The sequence below is a fragment of the Brassica napus genome, chromosome A2, assembly GCF_020379485.1.
Source record: "Brassica napus cultivar Da-Ae chromosome A2, Da-Ae, whole genome shotgun sequence".
Lineage (NCBI taxonomy): Eukaryota > Viridiplantae > Streptophyta > Magnoliopsida > Brassicales > Brassicaceae > Brassica > Brassica napus.
Window position 1 is genome coordinate 21234080 of NC_063435.1, and position 21684 is coordinate 21255763.

The 21684-nt window shown below is 31.8% G+C and overlaps 3 protein-coding genes across 3 annotated transcripts; 1 reads left to right on the plus strand and 2 right to left on the minus strand.

Moving 5' to 3' along the window:
- The first annotated feature begins 1946 nt into the window (after positions 1–1946).
- LOC106436357 (transcription elongation factor 1 homolog) lies at positions 1947–3165 on the plus strand. The gene is made up of 5 exons (XM_013877318.3): positions 1947–2120; positions 2322–2446; positions 2533–2603; positions 2699–2720; positions 2809–3165. The coding sequence occupies exons 2-5, from the start codon at positions 2334–2336 to the stop codon at positions 2978–2980; spliced, it is 378 nt and encodes a 125-aa protein (XP_013732772.1). The 5' UTR covers positions 1947–2120; positions 2322–2333; the 3' UTR covers positions 2981–3165.
- Positions 3163–10789, minus strand: LOC106436356 (protein NRT1/ PTR FAMILY 5.2-like). Its single transcript, XM_022717097.2, has 4 exons — positions 6243–10789; positions 5928–6145; positions 4858–5423; positions 3163–4021 (listed from the first exon to the last, which is right to left on the minus strand). Exons 1-4 carry the CDS (start codon positions 6355–6357, stop codon positions 3163–3165), a joined length of 1758 nt encoding a protein of 585 aa, XP_022572818.2. The 5' UTR covers positions 6358–10789.
- Positions 10790–16589: 5800 nt separating this feature from the next.
- Positions 16590–20034, minus strand: LOC111213554 (protein NRT1/ PTR FAMILY 5.2-like). Its single transcript, XM_048760138.1, has 5 exons — positions 19677–20034; positions 19363–19580; positions 17954–18519; positions 17335–17733; positions 16590–17076 (listed from the first exon to the last, which is right to left on the minus strand). Exons 1-5 carry the CDS (start codon positions 19789–19791, stop codon positions 16611–16613), a joined length of 1764 nt encoding a protein of 587 aa, XP_048616095.1. The 5' UTR covers positions 19792–20034; the 3' UTR covers positions 16590–16610.
- Between the last annotated feature and the right edge of the window lie 1650 nt (positions 20035–21684).

The window sequence follows — 21684 nt, forward strand, 5'->3', positions numbered from 1 at the left end:
TTGTATCTGTTATAGTAAAAAGTCTAAATTAGTGATAACAAAATTTTCACTGTGGGATTAATGATTTAAGAAATTTATAATATTTAAAAAAATTAAGTTGTCAATATTTTTTCAAATTTTTTATCAAAAAAATGTTCAAAGTAAATTTCAAAATTAAGATATTTATGTATTTTTATATGGCATATAGTTTAATTTAAAATGATACATATATTTATATATCTTTTATTTTTGATACTTATTAAATGAGACTTTCAACTTATATTATTTTTTAATTATTTGTATCATGTCATAACAAAAGTTTTAAATCATAGATCACAAAATTTGAATATGAAACTTTTAACATATTTAGTAATTTATACTCATTTTAAAAAATTCAAAATATAATATATATATATATATATATAATTTTTTAATTTTTATTATATGGTTACTATGATTGTTTAATTTATTTTAATAGCTTAAAATTAAACAAATATAATTATAATACACACTATTTTTTATCAAATCTTTATTATTCAAAATCATTAATTGTCATATATACTTTAGCCACATTAGGCAATTTCGTAATCTTATTTAAGGAAATAATGAAGCACATTAATAATGTATTTATTATGGTTTAATAAAAAGTTTATTATATATTTAGATGGACCAACTTATTTCTCTAAGGATTCTAAGAATCATTCTAGTGATGACACATTGCTACAAAAAAATGTTGCAATGCTTTTCAAATAATATATAGGGGATTTAGTTGAAAGGTTTTTTTATGTAAACTCACATTTGATCCACACTCTTTCACGTCAATATAAAATTTTACATAGTCCAAAAACTTACAAAATTTAAGTTCCATCTTCATGGAATTTTGAATAGATGAATGATTATTCTCTTCTATTTTCCATCTCCGCCAACCGTTGTTTCTCTTATCTCAGAGTCTTTGGCGTCTGAACTAAAACCAGAACCAAACCAAATTAAAACCGAACATATACCAAACCATTCATATTATACAGCGAAACCAAAACTCTATTTAAAAAAATGAACCGATATCAAGAAGTGTTTTGTAAACCATTGATATCAAGAAGTTTGAGTTTGGGTTCAGTCTAACTGGTTTTCATGGTAGACCGTATAGATGATCGGTCCACCCATTGCATTAGTCGGAAAGTATTCCAAATTTGAGTTAGGTGTTGTAAGTGCGTTTTTTCCGGACCGACGGGAAAGAAGTCTTTACAAGATAGGGGTGGGCGTTCGGGTATCCGTTCGGGTTCGGGTCGGGTATTTCGGATTTTCGGGTATTTCGGTATATAGGTGTAGAACCCGTTCGGGTATTTCTGTACTTCGGGTCGGGTTCGGATATTTTTAGTTCGGGTTCGGTTATTTCGGATCGGGTTCGGATATTTAGATTTTGAAAAAAACAAAATTAGATTTTCATTTTTCAAATTTCTTGTATTTAAAAATATAACTTTCACTTCACTAATCTTTTATTTTTAATAGATTGAATGGTTAATAGATTTGGACATAACATTTTGAAACTAAAAAACATTAATTTGATTATTGTTTTTAAATTTTGGATGTAACTTTTTGTTCATTCTTGAAATAAAAAATTTGACATGTATTTTAAGTGAGTAGCAAATCATTTTTTCCGTAATTGTATGTATATCTTATGAACTTAAAATATGTGTAGTATCAATATAAATACTTTATATAAAATGAAAGATGTAAACTAAAAATATAAGGTTAATTATACATATGTTCGGTTATTTTCGGATATCCATTCGGGTTCGGGTATTATCCGTTCGGGTTCGGATATCCAATCTCTCTTAATTCAATACCCGTTCGGATATTTTGCTACTTCGGTTCGGATTTCTGTTCGGGTTTTTCGGATCGGGTTCGGGTGCCACTTCGGATATCGGGTAAAGTGCCCACCCCTATTACAAGATACAGAAAATGTCTTATTATAAACTTATTTTTCTTTTGAAACGGCGTCGTTGGCTCCTGAGAGTCTAGAAAAATATCAAGTTGCAACAATCTCCTTTTTATTTTTCTTCCACAAATCACACCTCTTCGTCGCACTATCTTAGGGTTTCGTATTTGGCTCTTCCCGAGGAATCGATCTTGCGCAGTTACAGGTTTGTCTATCTCTGGATTCATTGGGCTTTTCGATTCTTTAGATTTGTGTATCAAACTTTTGAGATTCGTCGAATTCAAATCTTCTGGGTAACTTGTTTATCTATTAGGTTGAAATCAGCAATTTCTTAGATCTCTTTTGATCCTTCTGAGAAAGTATTGATTTTTCTTCTTCTTTGTGATTATCTGCTTTGTGGCCAAAGGTGCTTAAAGCAATGGGAAAGAGGAAGTCAAGGGCGAAGCCTGCTACTACTAAGCGTATGGACAAGCTTGACACTGTCTTTAGCTGTCCTTTCTGCAACCACGGCTCTAGTGTCGAATGCCAAATGTATGATTTTTTCTTACCTTTTAACGAACCCAACTCTTGTTGTTAAACTGTATATGTTGAATACTCCTCTGCTTTTTTTTTATCAGTAACATGAAGGAGATGATTGGTATTGCAACTTGTAGAATCTGTGAAGAAAGCTTTAGCACCACCATCACAGGTTTCTTTTTCATGTTTTCAATTCTTTTAAGACATTGTTGTTGTTTTATCAGTACAAGAATTGGTTTTTTACTTTACATGTTTTGTTTCTTGCAGCTTTGAGTGAAGCTATAGACATGTAAGTTCAATGTGTTGCAACGGTATCTTATTTTGTTCTTTCACTCTTTTTTCTAAATCCTCTGCTTTGCTCGAATATGGGATGCCAGCTATAGCGAATGGATTGACGAGTGTGAGAGGGTTAACACTGTGGAAGATGATGTTGAGCAAGAAGAAGAAGCCGAAGAAGAAGAAGTATATGAAGAAGAGGAAGAGGAAGAGCAAGATGATGAAGATGACCGTGTGTCTGTCAAAAGGAAGTTTAACTACCGAGATGACTAATCTTTATCGAAAAACCATGCAAGTCCTTGCCTTTGTACTCTAGTATCTATCTATCTGTCTGAGGAGATTACAAGAACAATCTGTATTGTTTTCTCAGTGTATGATAGACAGAAGACCAGTTTGTGATCATTACATTTAGTAAAACACAAAACAAAATCAAGAAGCTGAATGAATGCATTCCCTTACTCCTTGTTGTTATCTAGAACCTTTGTCTCCTGTTTTTCGTTTGCTGAATCAGTGATTTCAGCTCTGTACACATAGAACTTAGACACCATCAAGAAGAAGATGAAGTTAACCAAGTTTATAACCGCAAAGAGCATGTAATAGTGATCCAACCTCGACTCATTCAAGTTGTTAAGAATCCATCCTCTTCCCTGGTTCTTCGTCACCCGAGCCACTGTCGAAAGCAAGAAGCTGCTCATGAAGTTCCCGGCTGCTAAACTGGTGGTCATGTAAGATGTCCCGAGGCTTTTCATACTCTCAGGTGCTTGATCGTAGAAAAACTCAAGCTTAGCTACTTCTAAGAAAGTATCAGCCAAACCCATTAGCACAAACTGTGGCAGCAACACGAAAATGGTCAAGGGAAGTGGTACAGCGGTCTGGTGGACTAGTCCATGGTCAGCAGCGACCTTGAGCCTATACCGTTCTGTTACTGATGCAATGATCATGATAAAGATGTGGAGGAAGATACCGATTCCCATTCGTTGAAGCAATGTGATGCCTCTTGGGTTTCCGGTTAGTTTTCTGGCGAGTTTAACAAAGATTTGGTCGTATATGACTATGGTGATGAGCATGGAGAATGTAGTGAACCCTACGAGACTTGCGGGTGGGATGCTGAAGTTGCTGGTGATGTGACGGTTGAGGAGGGTTCCTTGTTTGACGAATAGAGTGATGACTTGAGCGAGCATCATGCTTGGGACGAACGTTATGAACAGGACAGGTAACATTCTTAACATTTGTTTTGTTTCTTCTACTTCTGTTGTAGTACAGAGACTCCATTTATTGGTTGGTCCGGTCTTGAGTGAAGCTCTGTCTAAGAATCTGCAACACATATATAGTTATATCTTTACTCTAATGAATGTAACCAAACAAAAAGAAACTCATTCAACTAGGCTTGTGCAAAAAAAATCTGAAACCCAAAGTTCAAAAATAATTCGAACAAAAAAACTTCCATGTCCGATTAGACTTCTAAGAGTACCCAAATAGATTATGTAAGGTGATATAAAAATATATCTGAACTAGAAGTGTTGTTATATTGATCAAACCTAAATAACTCAAAAGTTTGAAAATACGAAAGAAACCCGAAAACATGCTTTAAAAAACCAGGTTGGTATCCTAAATAAGTACTTGAATACTTAATTTTACACTTCCTCCTTTTTATTTTAGTTGTTTTTTAGATTTATGCACACAAATTAAGAAAATATTTAATTTTGTATATTTTCATAATAAAAACATATATACACCTAAATATTTTAACCAATAGAAAATAAACTGAAAAAATAATATTAAATAATTTTGTATTAAAATTTTAAAATGATACTTTTATTTTGAAACGAAAAATTTACTCTGCAACGGCAATTAAATTTAAACGGAAGGAGTATTTATTTTAATATGATATCTAAAACATGATATGACATTATCTGAATCCGAAATGAGTTTGGATCCAAAAAAGATCTTAAGCAAATTTATAAATCATATATGAACCAAAGTATTAGTAAACAAATTAGACACAAACATATATGAGACCTAAATGGAACCTGGAAGGGTAAACCCAAAAATCCGATTCAAACCCGAACATACATGCCTACATTCAACCGAATAAATAAATATCCAAAATGAATGTCCTAACCGAACCGGACCAAATACACATTCGTTACCTTAGATTTCTTGTAGGATGGATTAGGAATGTTCTCTTGCTCTCATATTCCAACAGAGGGAGCTCATGGAAGCATGTGGGATCACGTGACATAGGCGCTTGAGCTTTACGAAGTGAAGCCACAATGACTCTAGCCATCTTCGTGAATGGGCTTCCCATGGGGCGTTTATGGCGGTAAAACGGAGTACCTACCAAGAATATGATAATGGAAATCGCAAGTCCCAATGTTGGAAGCCCATAACCTAAGGCCCATCCTACATTATCTTGAACATAAACAAGAACGGTTGTGGCAAAGAGAGTACCAAAGAAGATACTAAACATCCACCAATTGAAGAATGAATGTTTATGAATCTTCTCCTTTGGGTCAAAGACATCGAACTGATCTGCTCCTATTGTAGAAATGTTTGGTTTGGTGCCTCCTGTACCAATTGCTAATATGTATAACGCTCCAAAGAAAACGGCTAATTGTAAAACCGAAGCCTTTTCGCAGTCTTCAACATTGGTCTTCGTACATGTCGGTGGCCTAAGGTCCGGTAGAGATACTGATAATGTCAGCAACGCCATTCCCTGGGAATGATACAAACAAAAACGGTTAAATTGATTTGAAGTTAACCGGTGTAATCTTATTGATGATTATATAAACCGGTCATGACGGCACGACGTTATTAAAGTCACCGGTGTATTCATTAATCATTCAACTATTTTTAATTTTGGTTATGGTTTCACCCTCATAGGATGTCTTTTTGGTAAAATACAATAAACTGATTGTGACAATCATTTTTTTTTTAATGTAATATAAATTAATTTAATAAACTATGTATTGATCTTTCAAAAGATCAACTGTTGACCAAAATCTTTACGATCCAACTACATACAGTCAAGCATTGCACGTTTGTTTCATGCTGTAGGTTATGAAGGTTTCGTGGGGGATTATTTAGTTTGTTTGATAAAATATAGGGGAATATAGTATATTCTATAAATTATACTATTTAATATCAAAACTATATATCAATTCAGAAAAAAAAAAATCAAAACTATACACGTACACGTAACAAGAAAAGCTATACGTACCAAGAAGTAAATAGCGGAAGAGATGACAAAAGTAATGTAGCGGCCGAGATGGGCATCGGCAATATAAGCACCCAATATTGGAGTTAGCCAACTGGTCCCAACCCAATTGGTCACATTGTTAGACGACTGGACCGTGCCTTGGTGCAATTTGGTAGTCATGAATATTACTAGATTGCTCGATATTCCATAATAAGCCATTCTTTCAAATATCTCGTACACTAAACATTTAACATTCCAAAATATCAATCACATATACATTGTAATTAATCATATAATACACAGATATCTAAAAATAAGGGAAATTATAATTCATACCAATGACGAAAGAACAAGCTTTCCAACGACCTCTTTGGGATCTTCGGACTGGATTGCCCCGAAGATCAACAGTTCCATCTTTTGTGTAATCATCTCCTACCTCTTGTAATGTCATTTCCTCCCTCCCTCTGTCTCTATCTTTTTTTTGTTCGAGAGTTGTTACTTGGTCTCATGTATTATATATGTATATGTAGAGAGAGGAAATGAGGGAATGAGACACTTGGACAATCATAATCTTTACATAAATTGCTGAGTAATCATTAACCCTTGATGAGTCACATAACTTATACAATTAATTCAGGATTGTTATTTGGAAACAACCATTGGTCAATATTATGTTACTAAAAGTACTATTGAAAATACTAAAGTCTCAATAAAATGATTTTGACTAAACATACAATAAAATGTTATTAACAGGTGTCAGCGCACCATTATCACTTAGAGATCAGAATGAGTCTTTAAAATATATTTTAATATATTAGAAGAAGAAAACTATACTAAAATCTCTAACAAATTTGTCTTTGACCCTCCCTAAACATTATTTGTGAAGTAAATTGTATATGTGTTATCACCACATTCAAAATGTAATATGATATCAACTTAATTGTGCCATGTATAAATTTTCCTTATACAAATAAATTTTGTAATTTATTTTAAATATGGTAATAACTATTAATTCCTATATCACCATTAAACATCTTTATTTTTTTGGAAAATATTAAAATATATTAATAACTAATAACTTATATCTCACCATTAAATAAATATATATTTTCTATCACAAAAATAAAAATAAGCTATTATAATTACCAATATAATTTTTCACATCAATTTACATATCACATTTTGTATAACCCATATATATTTTACCAAAATTAATTGTAAGTGTGTATCAAGAAATACAAAGCTAAAACAATACTAATCAAATAATTTTTAATTGTTAAGCGATTAAATTTTATTTAAATTTATCAGTTCATTAAGTACAATTTTTTTTCCAATTTAATGTACTTAACTAAAACAAACAAAAATCCAATATTTATTAGAATTTATATTTCACTATATATATACTTAAACTTGGTGGTAAGAAATATATTAAAATAAGTAATCATTAAATACAATATGATATAAATATATTTTTATAAATTTAATCTTAACTCTTTTGAAATTTAAATAGAATCATACTGAAATATTTAAATTAAATAAATAAAAAATAAAACATTCATGATCTTATTTCTTTCAAACTGTTAAAGTTAAAATATAAAAATAATTATTATAAATGTACTTTTTTGACATTATTATTTTTGCATGGCGCATGAAAACTTTTTGTTCAACATATACACATGTAAAATCAGCCTTTCTCAGATTTAGCAAAGTCTCATATGACAGAAGGTCTTCATTTTACTTTTTGTTATTTTTCTATTTTTAAATGTTATGGAACTTAAAAACTAGTGATGTTGTGCACTCATACACTTGATCAGATATGATAACATTAAATTTCAAAAATATTACTACATTTATTTTTTTATATTTCTCCAATCTTACTTTCATTAAACTAAATAAAAATCACGTCATTTTTCTCTAAAATATAACGATGGTAAATTTTTTTGTAACACATAACAATGATAATTAAACAGGAAATTACAGAATAAAATAGCTAGCGAGTTACAAGAACCCCTCAAAAGATAAAGCCACCAGAATATATGTCTAATTAACCCGCAGAATCAACATAATTCTCTTGAGAAAGAAACATAGCCTTTTAAACCAAAGGCTATATTACAGACACATAGTATAATCTAGATCAGAAGAACAAGACACCCAAACAAGAGGATTCACCAAATAATTAAGGAAACGGTATAAACAAATATAAGCAAAATATATGTAATGATTCAAATATCTAGGTAAGTGACGTTATTAGATTGAGAGTACTCTAATTAATCTATCTTTATTTCTTTCTATAAAATATAGACCTCTACTCTGTCCTCTATATTTAGGGAAATAAATAACATTTTTTTTATTTGAAATATAAAGAAATATTATTTTAGAAGAATATATCAAAGTTAATTACACTTATATTAAAGATTTCTTATATTCTTGAGAAAATAGCAAATTACATGAGAGATGGTCAAAATTTTGATTGAATTATATCCACCGACTATCTTGAGGCTTTATTTTAATTTATTGTAAATTTTTATCTAGTAAAAATAATTGAACCCGAAAATGTATTTTTATTTGTTTACATTGGTTACTTGTTACTCTCTTACACTTCTTTTCAAATTGTTAAAAATATTTAATTTATTTTCTAACCAAAGCTGGTTAAGTGAGTAATAGCTAAATTTCTGATGCATATTAATAAAAAAACTAAATTATAGTAACTAGTTAATATTTTGCTTATATTTTTGTTTATAAGTTTTAAGTGTGAATTATATGTGTGAAAATATATAATAAAAAAAATTCTCTTTTTTATCTAAGGATTATATTAAAACATTTGAAATACAATCGAACAAGACATAATATTCGGCCATACAAACAAGAGAGATAGAGAAAAGAACCACAACCTCGCAACCACCAAAAACCCACTCAAAACCGCTTCTCTAGAACTAAAGACTAACACATGAACATAACCTAGACATCCTATAAACAGCCATAAACATGAGTTTCTCTCTTCTGACCAAGACCACCGAACTTCACCTGTAACCGAGCCCTACAGAGAAGCTCAAGACTACCAGAGTGAAACCAACAAGCCCTGCATCCATCTAATCTCCATTCGAACTAGGGCACCGAGATCCGACAGAATAACCCATCTGAATCACTCCAAAAACTCAGGTCCGAAGCTGCTCCTAACACTGATGTCGAGATACCGAGATTAGTACCGTAAAGAAGTAAAAGGAGAGGAAGAGATACTGCTTCCGGCAGCGGTGAGAAGCATCAACCGCCAGAGCAAAAGTCGGGATGACAGCGGCTTTGGTTGCTAGGGTCCTATCTCTCTTGCTCTCTCGTTTTTTTTAAAGAAAAAATTATCTTCAAATTTAATTCTGCTAACTATATCATGACCTGCACTTTGAAAAAGCAGGTTGTTTTTTAGTTATAACACAAAGTTATGAGCTAGTGTTTTGAATTTTTTGTTTATTACATAATAAAAAAAATATTACATAATTTATCGGTTATTTTAATAGAGATTATGTATGTATACTCTTATGTTCCAATGTTAAAATCATACTATGTGTGTATTTTCATAGCATTATAATTGTCGACAGATGGACAAAAAAGATTAACTTGGAAATTTTAGTACTACTAATTTTATTAAATTTTGAAAACGTTTGAACGTGAACAATTACTTTATAACCCTATCGATATTATATATATTTTTAACAAACATGATTATTTTGATTTGGATTTTAAATAATGGAGATGTCATAATGTTAACTCTCGTATATCATAAATATGACATAATCTATTGGACCCAACATATTTGCACACTGCTTTCACGTAATATTCGGGTGTATTTGCATACTATTATAACATGTTTATTTCTAAAATAGTTAGCACACGTTTCTAAACCCAAATAGTAACAATAGTCAAATTAAAGGTGTGTTTAACTGTATAGTAGAAGATTATATTTAATTTAAAAATTTATAAAAGAAAAGTTGAATCCAAAAAGAAAGTTATGTTTTAATAAGAGAGATATTGGAGTTTATTTGCATAATATGTAAACATGTTTATTTCTAAAATAGTTTGTCTACGTTTTCTAAGCCCAAATAATAATATATTTTTTTTGTAACAAACAGTTATTTTACTAATCAAATTTGATGTAATCTAGATAACTAAACATGAATAAAACAACCAATAAAGTAAAAAGATCTATGAAAAGAACGGATATTCTTAACTAGTGAATCATCAATTTCATTTTGCGCTTTTGGATTAAGTCTGGAAAACACATCTGGAAAATTTGAATGACCTCCAGCTGAGTTGAAAAATTTGGCCAAACTTGTGGGCCTACTATCATTGCAATCAAGTATTTGCAATCTGTCCCAAATCTCTGACAGGTCGAGTGTTGTAGCATATTCTCAATTGCCCATCTTAACGCTTCCAGTTTAGAGTGTAGTGCTATCTCACACCTCCTTAAATTATGTGTCCCCATAAGTTGGACCCATGTTATCCTTCCACTCTCATCTAATTCCACTGAATTGATCCGTGAAGGTCCGTGAACCATCCAACATACAAATATTACCCAAACTTAAGGCTTGTGTTTCTTCAACAATTTGTGCATGTAGAGGAACATGTATAGTATCCTTTGCATTGTACCAGGCCTCACACTCATTCTTTACATATCTGACAAGCTCCAATGGGTCCCTATCTATACCTCTGAATAGCTTATCATTTCTAGCCTTCCAAATGTACCAAATTATCCAAGGATAATGGTCTCTATCATCTTATGGCTCCATAAATATTATTCTTCTTCAAAAATAGATAATCCATGTTGGCGTAGTTACTCGAAATAGGGAATGTTTGAGAGCTTGATGGTGTTGAAGATAGTGCTCATGCTTGTAAGGTCGGTGAGCATTCGAAGATCGCATGAGTAATAGTTTCTTTTGGCTCTTCACATCTTGGGCAGTAGTTATCCAATCGCATATTGCGACGTACCAGATTCCTTGTGACCACTACCTGTCATGAGATTAATTGCCATATAAGATGACAAATCTTTTGTGGTGCATTCAGTTTCCAAACAAAGACTTGAAATTTGGTTATACTGGGCTCTAGAACTTCTTTTTCGTCGACATCTGTCAGTATATTTGTAGCTATCCAATATTCAGATTTGACTGTATATTGACCAGTTTTGGTGTATCTCCAGCAAAAGGTATCACGTCGATGAGTAGGGCCTATGGCTAGACTCTGAATCATCGATATGTCCTCTTGGTCTACATACTGTTCCACTACTCGAGCATCCCACTCCTTTGATTCAAAATTAATAAGACTACTGACAATCATCTTTGGATGTACTATTGGGGCCCTGGACTGAGCCGGTCTTGCTAGAGTTGAGGGAATCCATGGATCTTGCCTAACATTAATTTCATATCCTGAGTGCACTTTGCTCCTGATACCCAAAAGTAATAGCTTCCTTGCCGTTTTAATACTCGTCCACACATAAGATGAGTTATACACTGCACCAATTCGCAAAGACAGACTCAGGCGATAATATTTTCCCACTCGCCATTAATGAATCTGGAAATTGAACAAGACGCCAAAGTTGCTTCGCTAAAAGAGCTAAGTTGAATTCATAGATCATGGTAAAAACCAATTCCCCCCTCCTCTCAAGGTGCACACATATTTTCCTATTTAGCCCAATGAATTTCCCGGTTTGGTGGATTTGAGCTCCACCAATATTGTGCAATGGCACCTGTAAGGTTCTCACATATCTCCAAAGGAAGCAAGAAGCTGGACATGACATACGTCGGAAGAGCTATCAAAATAGATTTCATTAAAAATTCCTTTCCTCCTTTTGATAGCCATCTACCAATCCAAAACATCGCTCTGTGTAGTAGTTTTTCTTTTAAGAAAGCGAATAGCTTACACTTGGAGCCATTAATATCCTCTGGGATTCCTAAGTAGGAGTCCATTCCCCCTTCGTTTTGGATATCAAGTGTGTTTTTAATCAGTTGTCGATCATTTGCTGGAATCCTCTTATCAAAGAGTAATGAGGATTTATCAAAGTTGATTTATTGCCCTGATGCTTGCCCATATTTTCTGACTACTTTCATAACTTCTTCGCTTTCACGAGGCTGTGCCTTACAAAAGAAAAGGCTATCATCAGAAAAGAGAAGGTGTGATACTGAGGGCTAGCGCGTGCGACTCGCATCCCTGTTATCTTCCCTTGGTTCTCTGCATGATAAAGAAGGCTCACGAGCGCTTTCGTGTATAGAATAAATATGAAAAGAGACAAAGGATCTCCTTGACATAAACCTCTTCCTTGGATAATATTTCCCCTTGGTTCTCCATTCATAAGAACATTGTACTTGACCGAGGTGATGCATCTTATAATCCAATCAATCCATATCTCTGAAAAACCCGTCTTCCGCATGACAACTTCAATGAATGACCATTCCATCCTATCATATGCTTTACTCATATCCGTTTTTATAGCCGTTCTCTTAACTCTTCCCCCTGGCTTGGTTCTCAGCATATGGAACATCTCTTGAGCTCTCTTGATATTATCTGTGATTTGTCTTCCCGAAACAAAAACTGACTAAATTTCAGATATCCGTTGTGGAAGAACCTTTCTCAATCTTTGGCATAAAACCTTAGATATTATTTTATAGCATAGACTGATACGTCTAAACTTTTTCATCTCATTCGGCTTAGTCGTCTTAGGGATTAGGCAGATATTGGTATCATTTAACCCATGCGCCATTGTTCCTTCAAAAAGAAACTGATTAACCATACGAGTTAAGTCTTCTTTAACAATATTCCAAAATTTTTGGTAGAAGAAGACTGTCATTCCATCTAGTCCTGGGGTTTTTATTGGGTGCATAGCGAAAAGCGCTAATTTAACCTCCCATTCAGTTACTGGTGCTGTAGGGGCCTCATTTATTGCCCCAATAATCGTTATCGAGACCTTTGCTAGCGCATCAACTATATCCTTCGGGTTAGAAGATTCAATTATTTTCCTGAAATAGCTAGTAGCAATGGCTACTAATCTTTCCACATTCTCCACCATATTTCCATTTTCATTTAGGAGTTGTGTGATACTATTCCTTGCTCTTCTTCGCTTCACTAGCACATGGAAGTATTTTGGGTTCTTATCACCTTTCCTTAACCAGAGAACCATACTTTTCTATCTCCAAAACATCTTTTATGCCTTGAGAACAGTAGATAGTTCCTTTAGAACATCTGTATTTTCTTTAAAGTAACATCGTCATTCAAATATAGACCCTCCACCTTTTCCTTAAGCTCCTCCACTAACTTTTCCAAATTTACATTTATTTGTCTCTTCCATTGGCTTAAAGCTTTTCTATAATTAGCAACTGAAACATTAAAATAGTAACAATAGTTAAATTAAAGAGATGAATCTATACTATACTAAAAGGGAGATATAAGCCATGGAGAGGGTGTCCACATAGGATAGAAAAATCAACCAATCAGAGAACCCGAAATTGCCATGTCATCTCATTTATTTTTCGTAAAAAATAAAAAAACAATGCGAATGTGAGAATCGAACCCGGGTTAGTATGATATATATATAGGACAGTTACCACTAAGCCATTGAAACTTTCTTGGACACATATACAAAAACCACTAAATATATAATCACAAACTCTTATGTACATTTACAATAATATGAATTCAACTTTCAAGACTCCGATACTTTGTTTTGTAAAAAAAAATAAGTAAGTGACTAAGCTAATATATTCTTAGAAAGTGTGAGAACGTTGACAAATATGAAAAAGCATAGATTTTTGTTTTCGTGACAAAGTTAAGATTTTGTAAAAGTAAGTTTAACATATAAATTTTCGTGACAAATATGAAAAAGCATAGATTTTTGTAAAATTTTGACAAAACAACTCATAACATACTTCTCTAATGTCTTAATAAAATATTATTTAAGGGTGCAATAATTAAATATATTAATTCAATAAATTTTGTAATTTATAGACAAAACAATAACACAACAAATTTTGAAACATTTGTTTAACCTATCGATTTTTTTTCATGAGAATCCAACTAAACAAGATAAAAATAATTAGATTTACAAATATTTAATTACCATTTTATTCAATTTTGATTAATTTCAAATTGTCATAATGTATCTTTTTGAAGTTACAAATATGAAAAAGCATAGATTTTTGTACAATTTGACAAAACAACTCAAAACATATTTTTCTAATGTCTTAATAAAATATTATTTAAGGATGCAATAATTAAATATATTAATTCAATAAATTTTATAATTTATAGACAAAACAATACCACAACAAATTTTGAAACATTTGTTTAACCAATCGATTTTTTTTCATGAGAATCCAACTAAACAATTAGATTTACAAATATTTAATTACCATTTTATTCAATTTTGATTCATTTTAAATTGTAATAATGTATCTTTTTGAAGTTACAAAAAAATAATGTTCTTTCTTTATTACACTAGCATTATATATAGATTCTATATACACAAAATAAATATAATATAACAACATAAGCTTGCTTTCCCCGATTCATATGAAAACTTTTTAAGTTATCCACCAAAGCAAATTAATTAAATCAATGAAATTGTTAAAATACAGCAAATTAATAATAATTTTATTTTAAATTAAATTAAATTATTTAAAAAGTGTATTTTCGTTAAAACAAAATAATAAATAAGTAAAACTGATTTGATGGTAATTTTTATGATATATATATATATATATATCAATTCCGTGAAAGAAATAGAAGCTTAATATGGAAAAAAAATCTTAAATACAAAAACCTCTAAAAATTAACAAAAAAACTAATAAATTAAATATGATATCACTTAAAAGCTTCTTAGACCATATTAATAAAATATTTAAGCGATAATTAGACAAATTTGATTTTTTTTTCAGCAAAAAGTTTATTATTAATTAGCATGAGTTATTTCAAGATGTTTAAGAAATGGTGGACAAAAAGTAGAATGAACATTAATGATATATGAACTATGAATAGTACTTTGTGAAGCAGACTTAGATAACATATCTGCACATCCATTTTCAGTCCTTTTTGATGCCTAAATTCAATTTCTTCAGAGTAGTTATTCCACAAATAAATCGTATGAGATATTGTTTTGATATGTAGATTTGTTTTTTCAATGTTAAGAAGATTGATAACTGTAAAAATGTCTCCTTCGTATATGATATGTCTATAACCGAGTCTCCAACATGAGACAAGTTTGTTTAAAAAGTAAATAATTTTATTTTTCTTATATTATATAATCAATATATATTATTTACTGATAATAAAAATATAGTTATTCATCGATCACAAATATCTATGCAAATATGTGAATCAAGTACAACAATCAAACAACATAATGATTTCTACAAAGAAAATTTAAAAATATATTTATGTTTTTTTTTGTCATCATATATTTATGTTATGTAGTCATATTTTATATTTTTTAAATAATGTAATACAATATTATACATTATTTTTTTAGAATTGAGAAATACATATATCAGTTAGACAAATTAAGCGATAATTAGACAAATTTGATTTTTATTTTGTGAGCAAAAAATTTATTATTAATTAGCATTACTTATTTCAAGATGTTTAAGAAATGATGGACAAAAAAATAGGATGGACATAAATGATATATGAACTATAAATAGTTTTTTGTAAAGCTGACTTAGATAACACATATGCACATCCATTTCCAGTCTTTTTTTATGCATAAATTCAATTTTTTCAGAGCAGTTATTCCACAAAGAGATCGTATGAGATATTGTTTTGATATTCAGATTTGTTTCTTGATTGTTAAGAAGATTGATAAGTGTAAAAATGTTTCATTCGAATATGATATGTCTATAACCGAGTCCCCAACATGAGACAAGTTTGTTAAAAAGTAAATAATTCTATTTTTCTTATATTATATAATAAATATATATTATTTACTGATAATAAAAATATAGTTATTCATCTATCACAAATATCTATGCAAATATGTGAATTAAGTACAACAATCAAACAACATAATGATTTCCACAAAGAAAATATAAAAAATATATTTATGTTATGTAGTCTTATTTTCTATTCTTTAAATAATATAATACAATATTATACATTATTTTTTAGAATTGATAAATACATATAATATCTTATCCGCGCGTAGCGCGGTTAAAAAATCTAGTAGTAATTAATTAAAGGTGAGTTTAACTATATAGAAGAATATATTTAATTTAAAAAACTTAAAAAAAAACTGAACCAAAGAGAATATTTCGTTTTAATAAGAGAGATTGCATTTAATTTGATTCTTCCTCTTAAATTTGTAATTATATTTTAGATAGCCAATAGACCAACTCCTCGTTGGTTAAAAGTTAAAACAACAAATCATCGACTAGATCCTAAATTTCTAGAGATGTTACCCATAAAACTTAAAATGATTAGGGTTAGATTTGGGGAAAGTAGACTAATGATGCATGTTTACTGCGTAACGTAGAGTTTTAGACGTCCAAGAAAATTACACACTTCTGATATTATGTCATACTGAAGAGTTGGAGAACAAAAGTGTGAATTTCAAAGACTCCAAGAATTAAATTACCATTTTCTTGTTAAACACATCTATATATAATGAAAATATGAAGTAAATGTACTGAAACTAAAAGTAAACAGAAAACTGTATAAATGAACAATATTTTTATATTATTCATCCTCCTTGATACCCACCACCTTTGATTCCTCTTCTTTCACATTCACTGAATGAGTAGCCTCAGCTCTATAAACATAAAACTTAACCACAACCAAGAATAAGGCGAAGTTAACAAAATTAAGAAGCGCAAAGAACAAGTAATAATAATCCAACCTAGACTCGTTAAGATTATTCAAAATCCATCCTCTTCCATGTTTTATTGTTATCTTAGAAACAGTGGACAACAAGAAACTGCTCAAGAAATTCCCGATCCCTAGACTTGTTAGCGAATACGATGTGCCAAGACTTTTCATGCTTTCAGGAGCTTGATCGTAGAAAAATTCGAGCTTCGCAACTACTAAGAAAGCATCAGCAATACCCATAAGCACGAATTGAGGAAGCAGCACGAAGATTGTCAATGGTAGTTTTACTCCCGTTTGGTGAATGAGTCCATGATCAGCAGCGACTTTGAGTCTATACCTGTAACAAATATGCCAAGTACGAAACTGTGAAGTTCACTATCAATACAAGAAAATATAAATCTAACTTCACTTCTAGATTTTAAAGACGTATTATAGGTTGCATGACTTCAAACTGTCCAGATTTTTTGATTTAAAATTAACATAGAAGTGTCTATGATTTTCTAAAACTCGGGTCAGGCCGTGTGAATTCAGTTGATATAAGCCCTACTTATGAAAGATTTATGCAAAGTAATTATTTTATTTAAAATCTTAATACCTTTCGGTGAAAGATGCGACGGTCATGACGATGATGTAGAAGATAAGACCAATTCCCATCCGTTGAAGCAAAGTAATGCCCCTTGGATTCCCGGTTAATTTTTGGGCTATCTTGACTAAGACTCGATCATATATGACAATGGAGACGAGGAAAGAGACTGTCCCAAAGGCGGAGAGACTCGCTGGTGGGATGCTGAAGTTTCCGACAATCATTGTGTTTAGAGTCGTTCCTTGTTTGACAAACAAAGTGTTAATTTGAGCGATCATAGCGCTTGGGACAAAAGTTATGCCCATGGTAGGTAGCATATTTAGCATTTGTTTTGTTTCTTCGACTTCTGTGGTTGTACAAAGATCCCACTGGCCGGTTGTTCCTGTTTTTAGTGAAGCTCTATCTAAAAACCTGCAAAACACCATTAGTTACATTTGTATAGTCGGTACTGAGATTTTGAGGGGTTTTAGACCGTTTATTAAAAAGCATAACAAAATATTTGGTTAGTAATTTCGTATGTATATTAACTTCTAAAAAATTGGAGACTTCAAGCAAATAGTTCATCTCGCTATCCCCAGAACTGACTCTAGTTGTACATTATGACATACTTAGGATATACTAAAATCACTACCTTAAACTTTGAGTGGAGTGGATCGGAAAGGTGCCTTTCCGCTCATACTCCAGTGAAGACGGTTCGTGGAAGCGTGTTGGGTCACGGGGCGTTGGTGCTTTAGCTTTCCGAAATGAAGCCACAATGACTCGAGCCATCGTCAAGAAAGGGCTTCCCGTTGGGAGTTTATGGCGGTAAAAAGGAGTGCCCAACAAGAAAACAGAAATGGAAATAGCAAGTCCCAAAGTTGGAAGCCCATACCCCCAGCCCCAGCCTACATTATCTTGAACATAGATAAGAATAGTGTTAGCAAATAGAGTACCAAAGAAAATACCAAACATCCACCAATTGAAGAATGAGATTTTTTGCATCTTCTCCTTTGGATCCCACTCGTCGAATTGATCGGCCCCTATTGTTGATATGTTAGGTTTTGTACCGCCTGTACCAAACGCTAATATGTATAACGCTCCAAAGAAAAGCGCTAACTGTAGAACTGAAGCCTGTTCGCAGTCTTCAGCACTAGTCGTAGAACATTCTGGTGGATTCATTCCCGGTATAGATACTGATAATGTTAATACCAACATCCCCTGTAATTCAGAAAGTTCAGTAAACCGGTTGTTTCCGTGCTTTAATCTTTCTCAAACGTAGCAACAATACAGTCTAAGAAACTTTAACCATTTTGACACTCTAACCACTAATATGCCATGAAAGAGGCTTTTCTGTTTCCGTTATGCGTTTCACATTGCAATATATGAAATATGGAGAGAACGAAACAGAGTTAGGCATGGGGAGAAGCTAATGCCTATATCTGTGTTGAAGAAGTTGACCGATAAGGGGGTGAGAAATAAACTTAGTGTGTTGAGAGCTAAATGAGCAAAGGGTATGAAAGATGCTTTGCAACTCAGGTTTGGTACTAGAGTGTGACTAGCTTTTGATTATCTTTATAGGAGTCTTTGCACAGAGTTTTAACTCTAGTTTGATATAAGGATAGCATCTTTTGTAACAAGGTTTTTTTGAGGAATAAAATTTAACATTCTTTCAAAAAAAAAAAAAAAAATCATATTCATGATTCATGTTTCTGGGCATACCACAGGGTTCACGTAATCACAACCATTTTGTTGTCTATACAGAGCTAGATCTGAGATTTAATAAACTATAAATATTTTTAGGCCGAGCTTAAAAAAATTGACAATTTAGAGGGCCATATGACTTTTATATATATATATATATATATATATATAATAATTCTTTAATATTTGGAGGATAACGGGAATGATTCATACGGTTGTGCCGAGAAGTGATCCAATGTTTAAATATTCTATTTACTGATATTCCAGAATAACTGGTTAAAATAACACCACACAAAGAATATATTAGTTAGTTTTTCTGTATTCTTTCTTTTATATGTTAGAGGATAAAATATTACATACCAGAAAACAGATAGCGGAAGAAATTACGAAAGTTAGGTAACGACCAAGATGAGCGTCTGCGACGTAAGCACCCAAGATGGGAGTGAGAAAGATAGTCCCAACCCAATTGGTTACATTGTTTGAGGACTGGACCGTGCCTTGGTGCAACTTGGTAGTCATGAATATCACTAGATTGCTCGATATCCCATAATAAGCCATTCTTTCAAACATCTCGTACACTAAACATTTTAACATTCCAAATATCAACCATATATATACATTGTAATTAAGCATATATATATTATATCTAAAATTAAGGGAAATAATAATAATACCAATGACGAATGAACAAGCTTTCCAACGACCTCTCTGGGATCTCCGGACAGGATTGCCTCGAAGATCAACAGTTCCATCTTTTGTGTAATCATCTCCTTCCTCTTGTAATGCCATTTCCTCTCTCTCTCTCTAGATCTCTTTTTGTTAGGTAGATTCTGTGTTTTTCTAACATGGATGTTTGGGTGACTAGAGCTAATATATAGAAAACGAAAATGATGCACTACACAATGCCAACCTTCCGACGTAATTAATACTATCGTCCGACTCCGAGAGAGTTCAGAAAATTAATAGACTACACTCCATTTTAAAATTTTATGGGGAAGAGGTTCTGATTCCACTTAATATTATTTTGTCAACTTCTTTGTTTCGTAAAGTCCAAAGGTAAAATAGTACATTTTTAGCCCAACACGTGAGAACATAGCTAGATACATGTGTAACATATATAAACATATTCAGTTACGTGGCAAAAAGAAAACATGCACAACGTTAATCATTTTAATTCTGCCAGTGGCAGATCACCCGCTGCAACCAAAATCGATCCGGAAAAATCAAGGGCCCTATTCAAAAAATAAATAGTTTCATTTAAAATTTGATGATATCTTTGTTAAATACTTTTATTTTATTTTATTTTAGTTTGAATACATTGTGAACTTAATACTTTTTAGTTTATGATTATATTTATTTATCGTAATACCACAAACTCTATTTCTATAAATTTTATACATAATAACTTTATATTCTTAAATTTTGTTTTATCTTTACATTTATATATAATTATATAAATATTAATGTATATAAATAATATGATGTTTTAAAAACTAGGGGCTCCACAAAATAATGGTTTCATTCAAATATTTTGTATGGATACCTTCAAAACTGGCCCTGGTTGCAACCATATTTTCAGGAGATCAAAGAGAGTTACCGACGGTCATTTCAATTTAAAATATGAAATTGGAAGAAATCCTAATGGCAACACAAAGAACACCGAGATCAATAGACAAATCTGCCTGAACATCAGATAGATTCCCTAGTAGATGAGCAAACTAGGAGAAGATCCACCATTTTTACTTTCGGAGTAAATGGGATCTCTCCCGAAACGATCTGAGACAGAGAACCTGAAAGAATGTCAAAAATGGGTTCAGAGGCAAGGAAGAGAAGGTCAGGGTGCGAGGAGGGACCAGCGAAGAGGCGACAGTGCACCAGATGTCATGAAGGAATATGGCAGCTTCTTTGACTGGGAACATCTTAACTTTATTGATATCAAATCAACGTAACATATTACATGAATTACATATTACATGAATCATAAATTACATAAAACATGTTAATAAAAACTTTTAACATAATTAGCAGTAATACGATGTTTCCTAGTACATTCGTAGGACAGGCTGACTCGCTAATTTTCCTCCACTTCGTTCTTCGTCTTGTAAACTCTTTCTTGTAGTTTTTAATTTTTGTGGCTCTCAATTCTTGTGAGTAAATGTTTTTTTCTCTAAAAGAATCATTGAATGCGATCCATTTGTTACATCGCAATCCGTCCCAAACACTCCCGCTGTAGGAAATAACATGGTTTGTTGTAACTATCTATGACACTAAAATTCTTTTGTTTTGAACTCAATAGCCATATCATCGATTTGTTTTGTTGTACAAACATTTTTATATGAGTAACTAGGGTCGGCCCGCCCTACGGGCGGGATATTAATTAATTTGATATTCACTAAATGCTCGAGTTGAAATTTGTTTTAAGATTCAAGAATTTGGTTATCTGTTATGTCTTACTTATTAGTATGCGGTGGTATAATTGTTTTTCGATTATTCTTGCTTTGGTATTGTATCAAATTAACTAATTGTCCAACTCATAATTATAGATGTACAAATGTGGATTTGTGATAAAGTTTGATGACAATACTGTTTTTTTTTAATTCTTATTCATAGTGGAGTGTGCATGTGTCAGAAAGATGCCTATAACAACTTTTATGTTTTTGTGTATGGATTTTAAATATATAT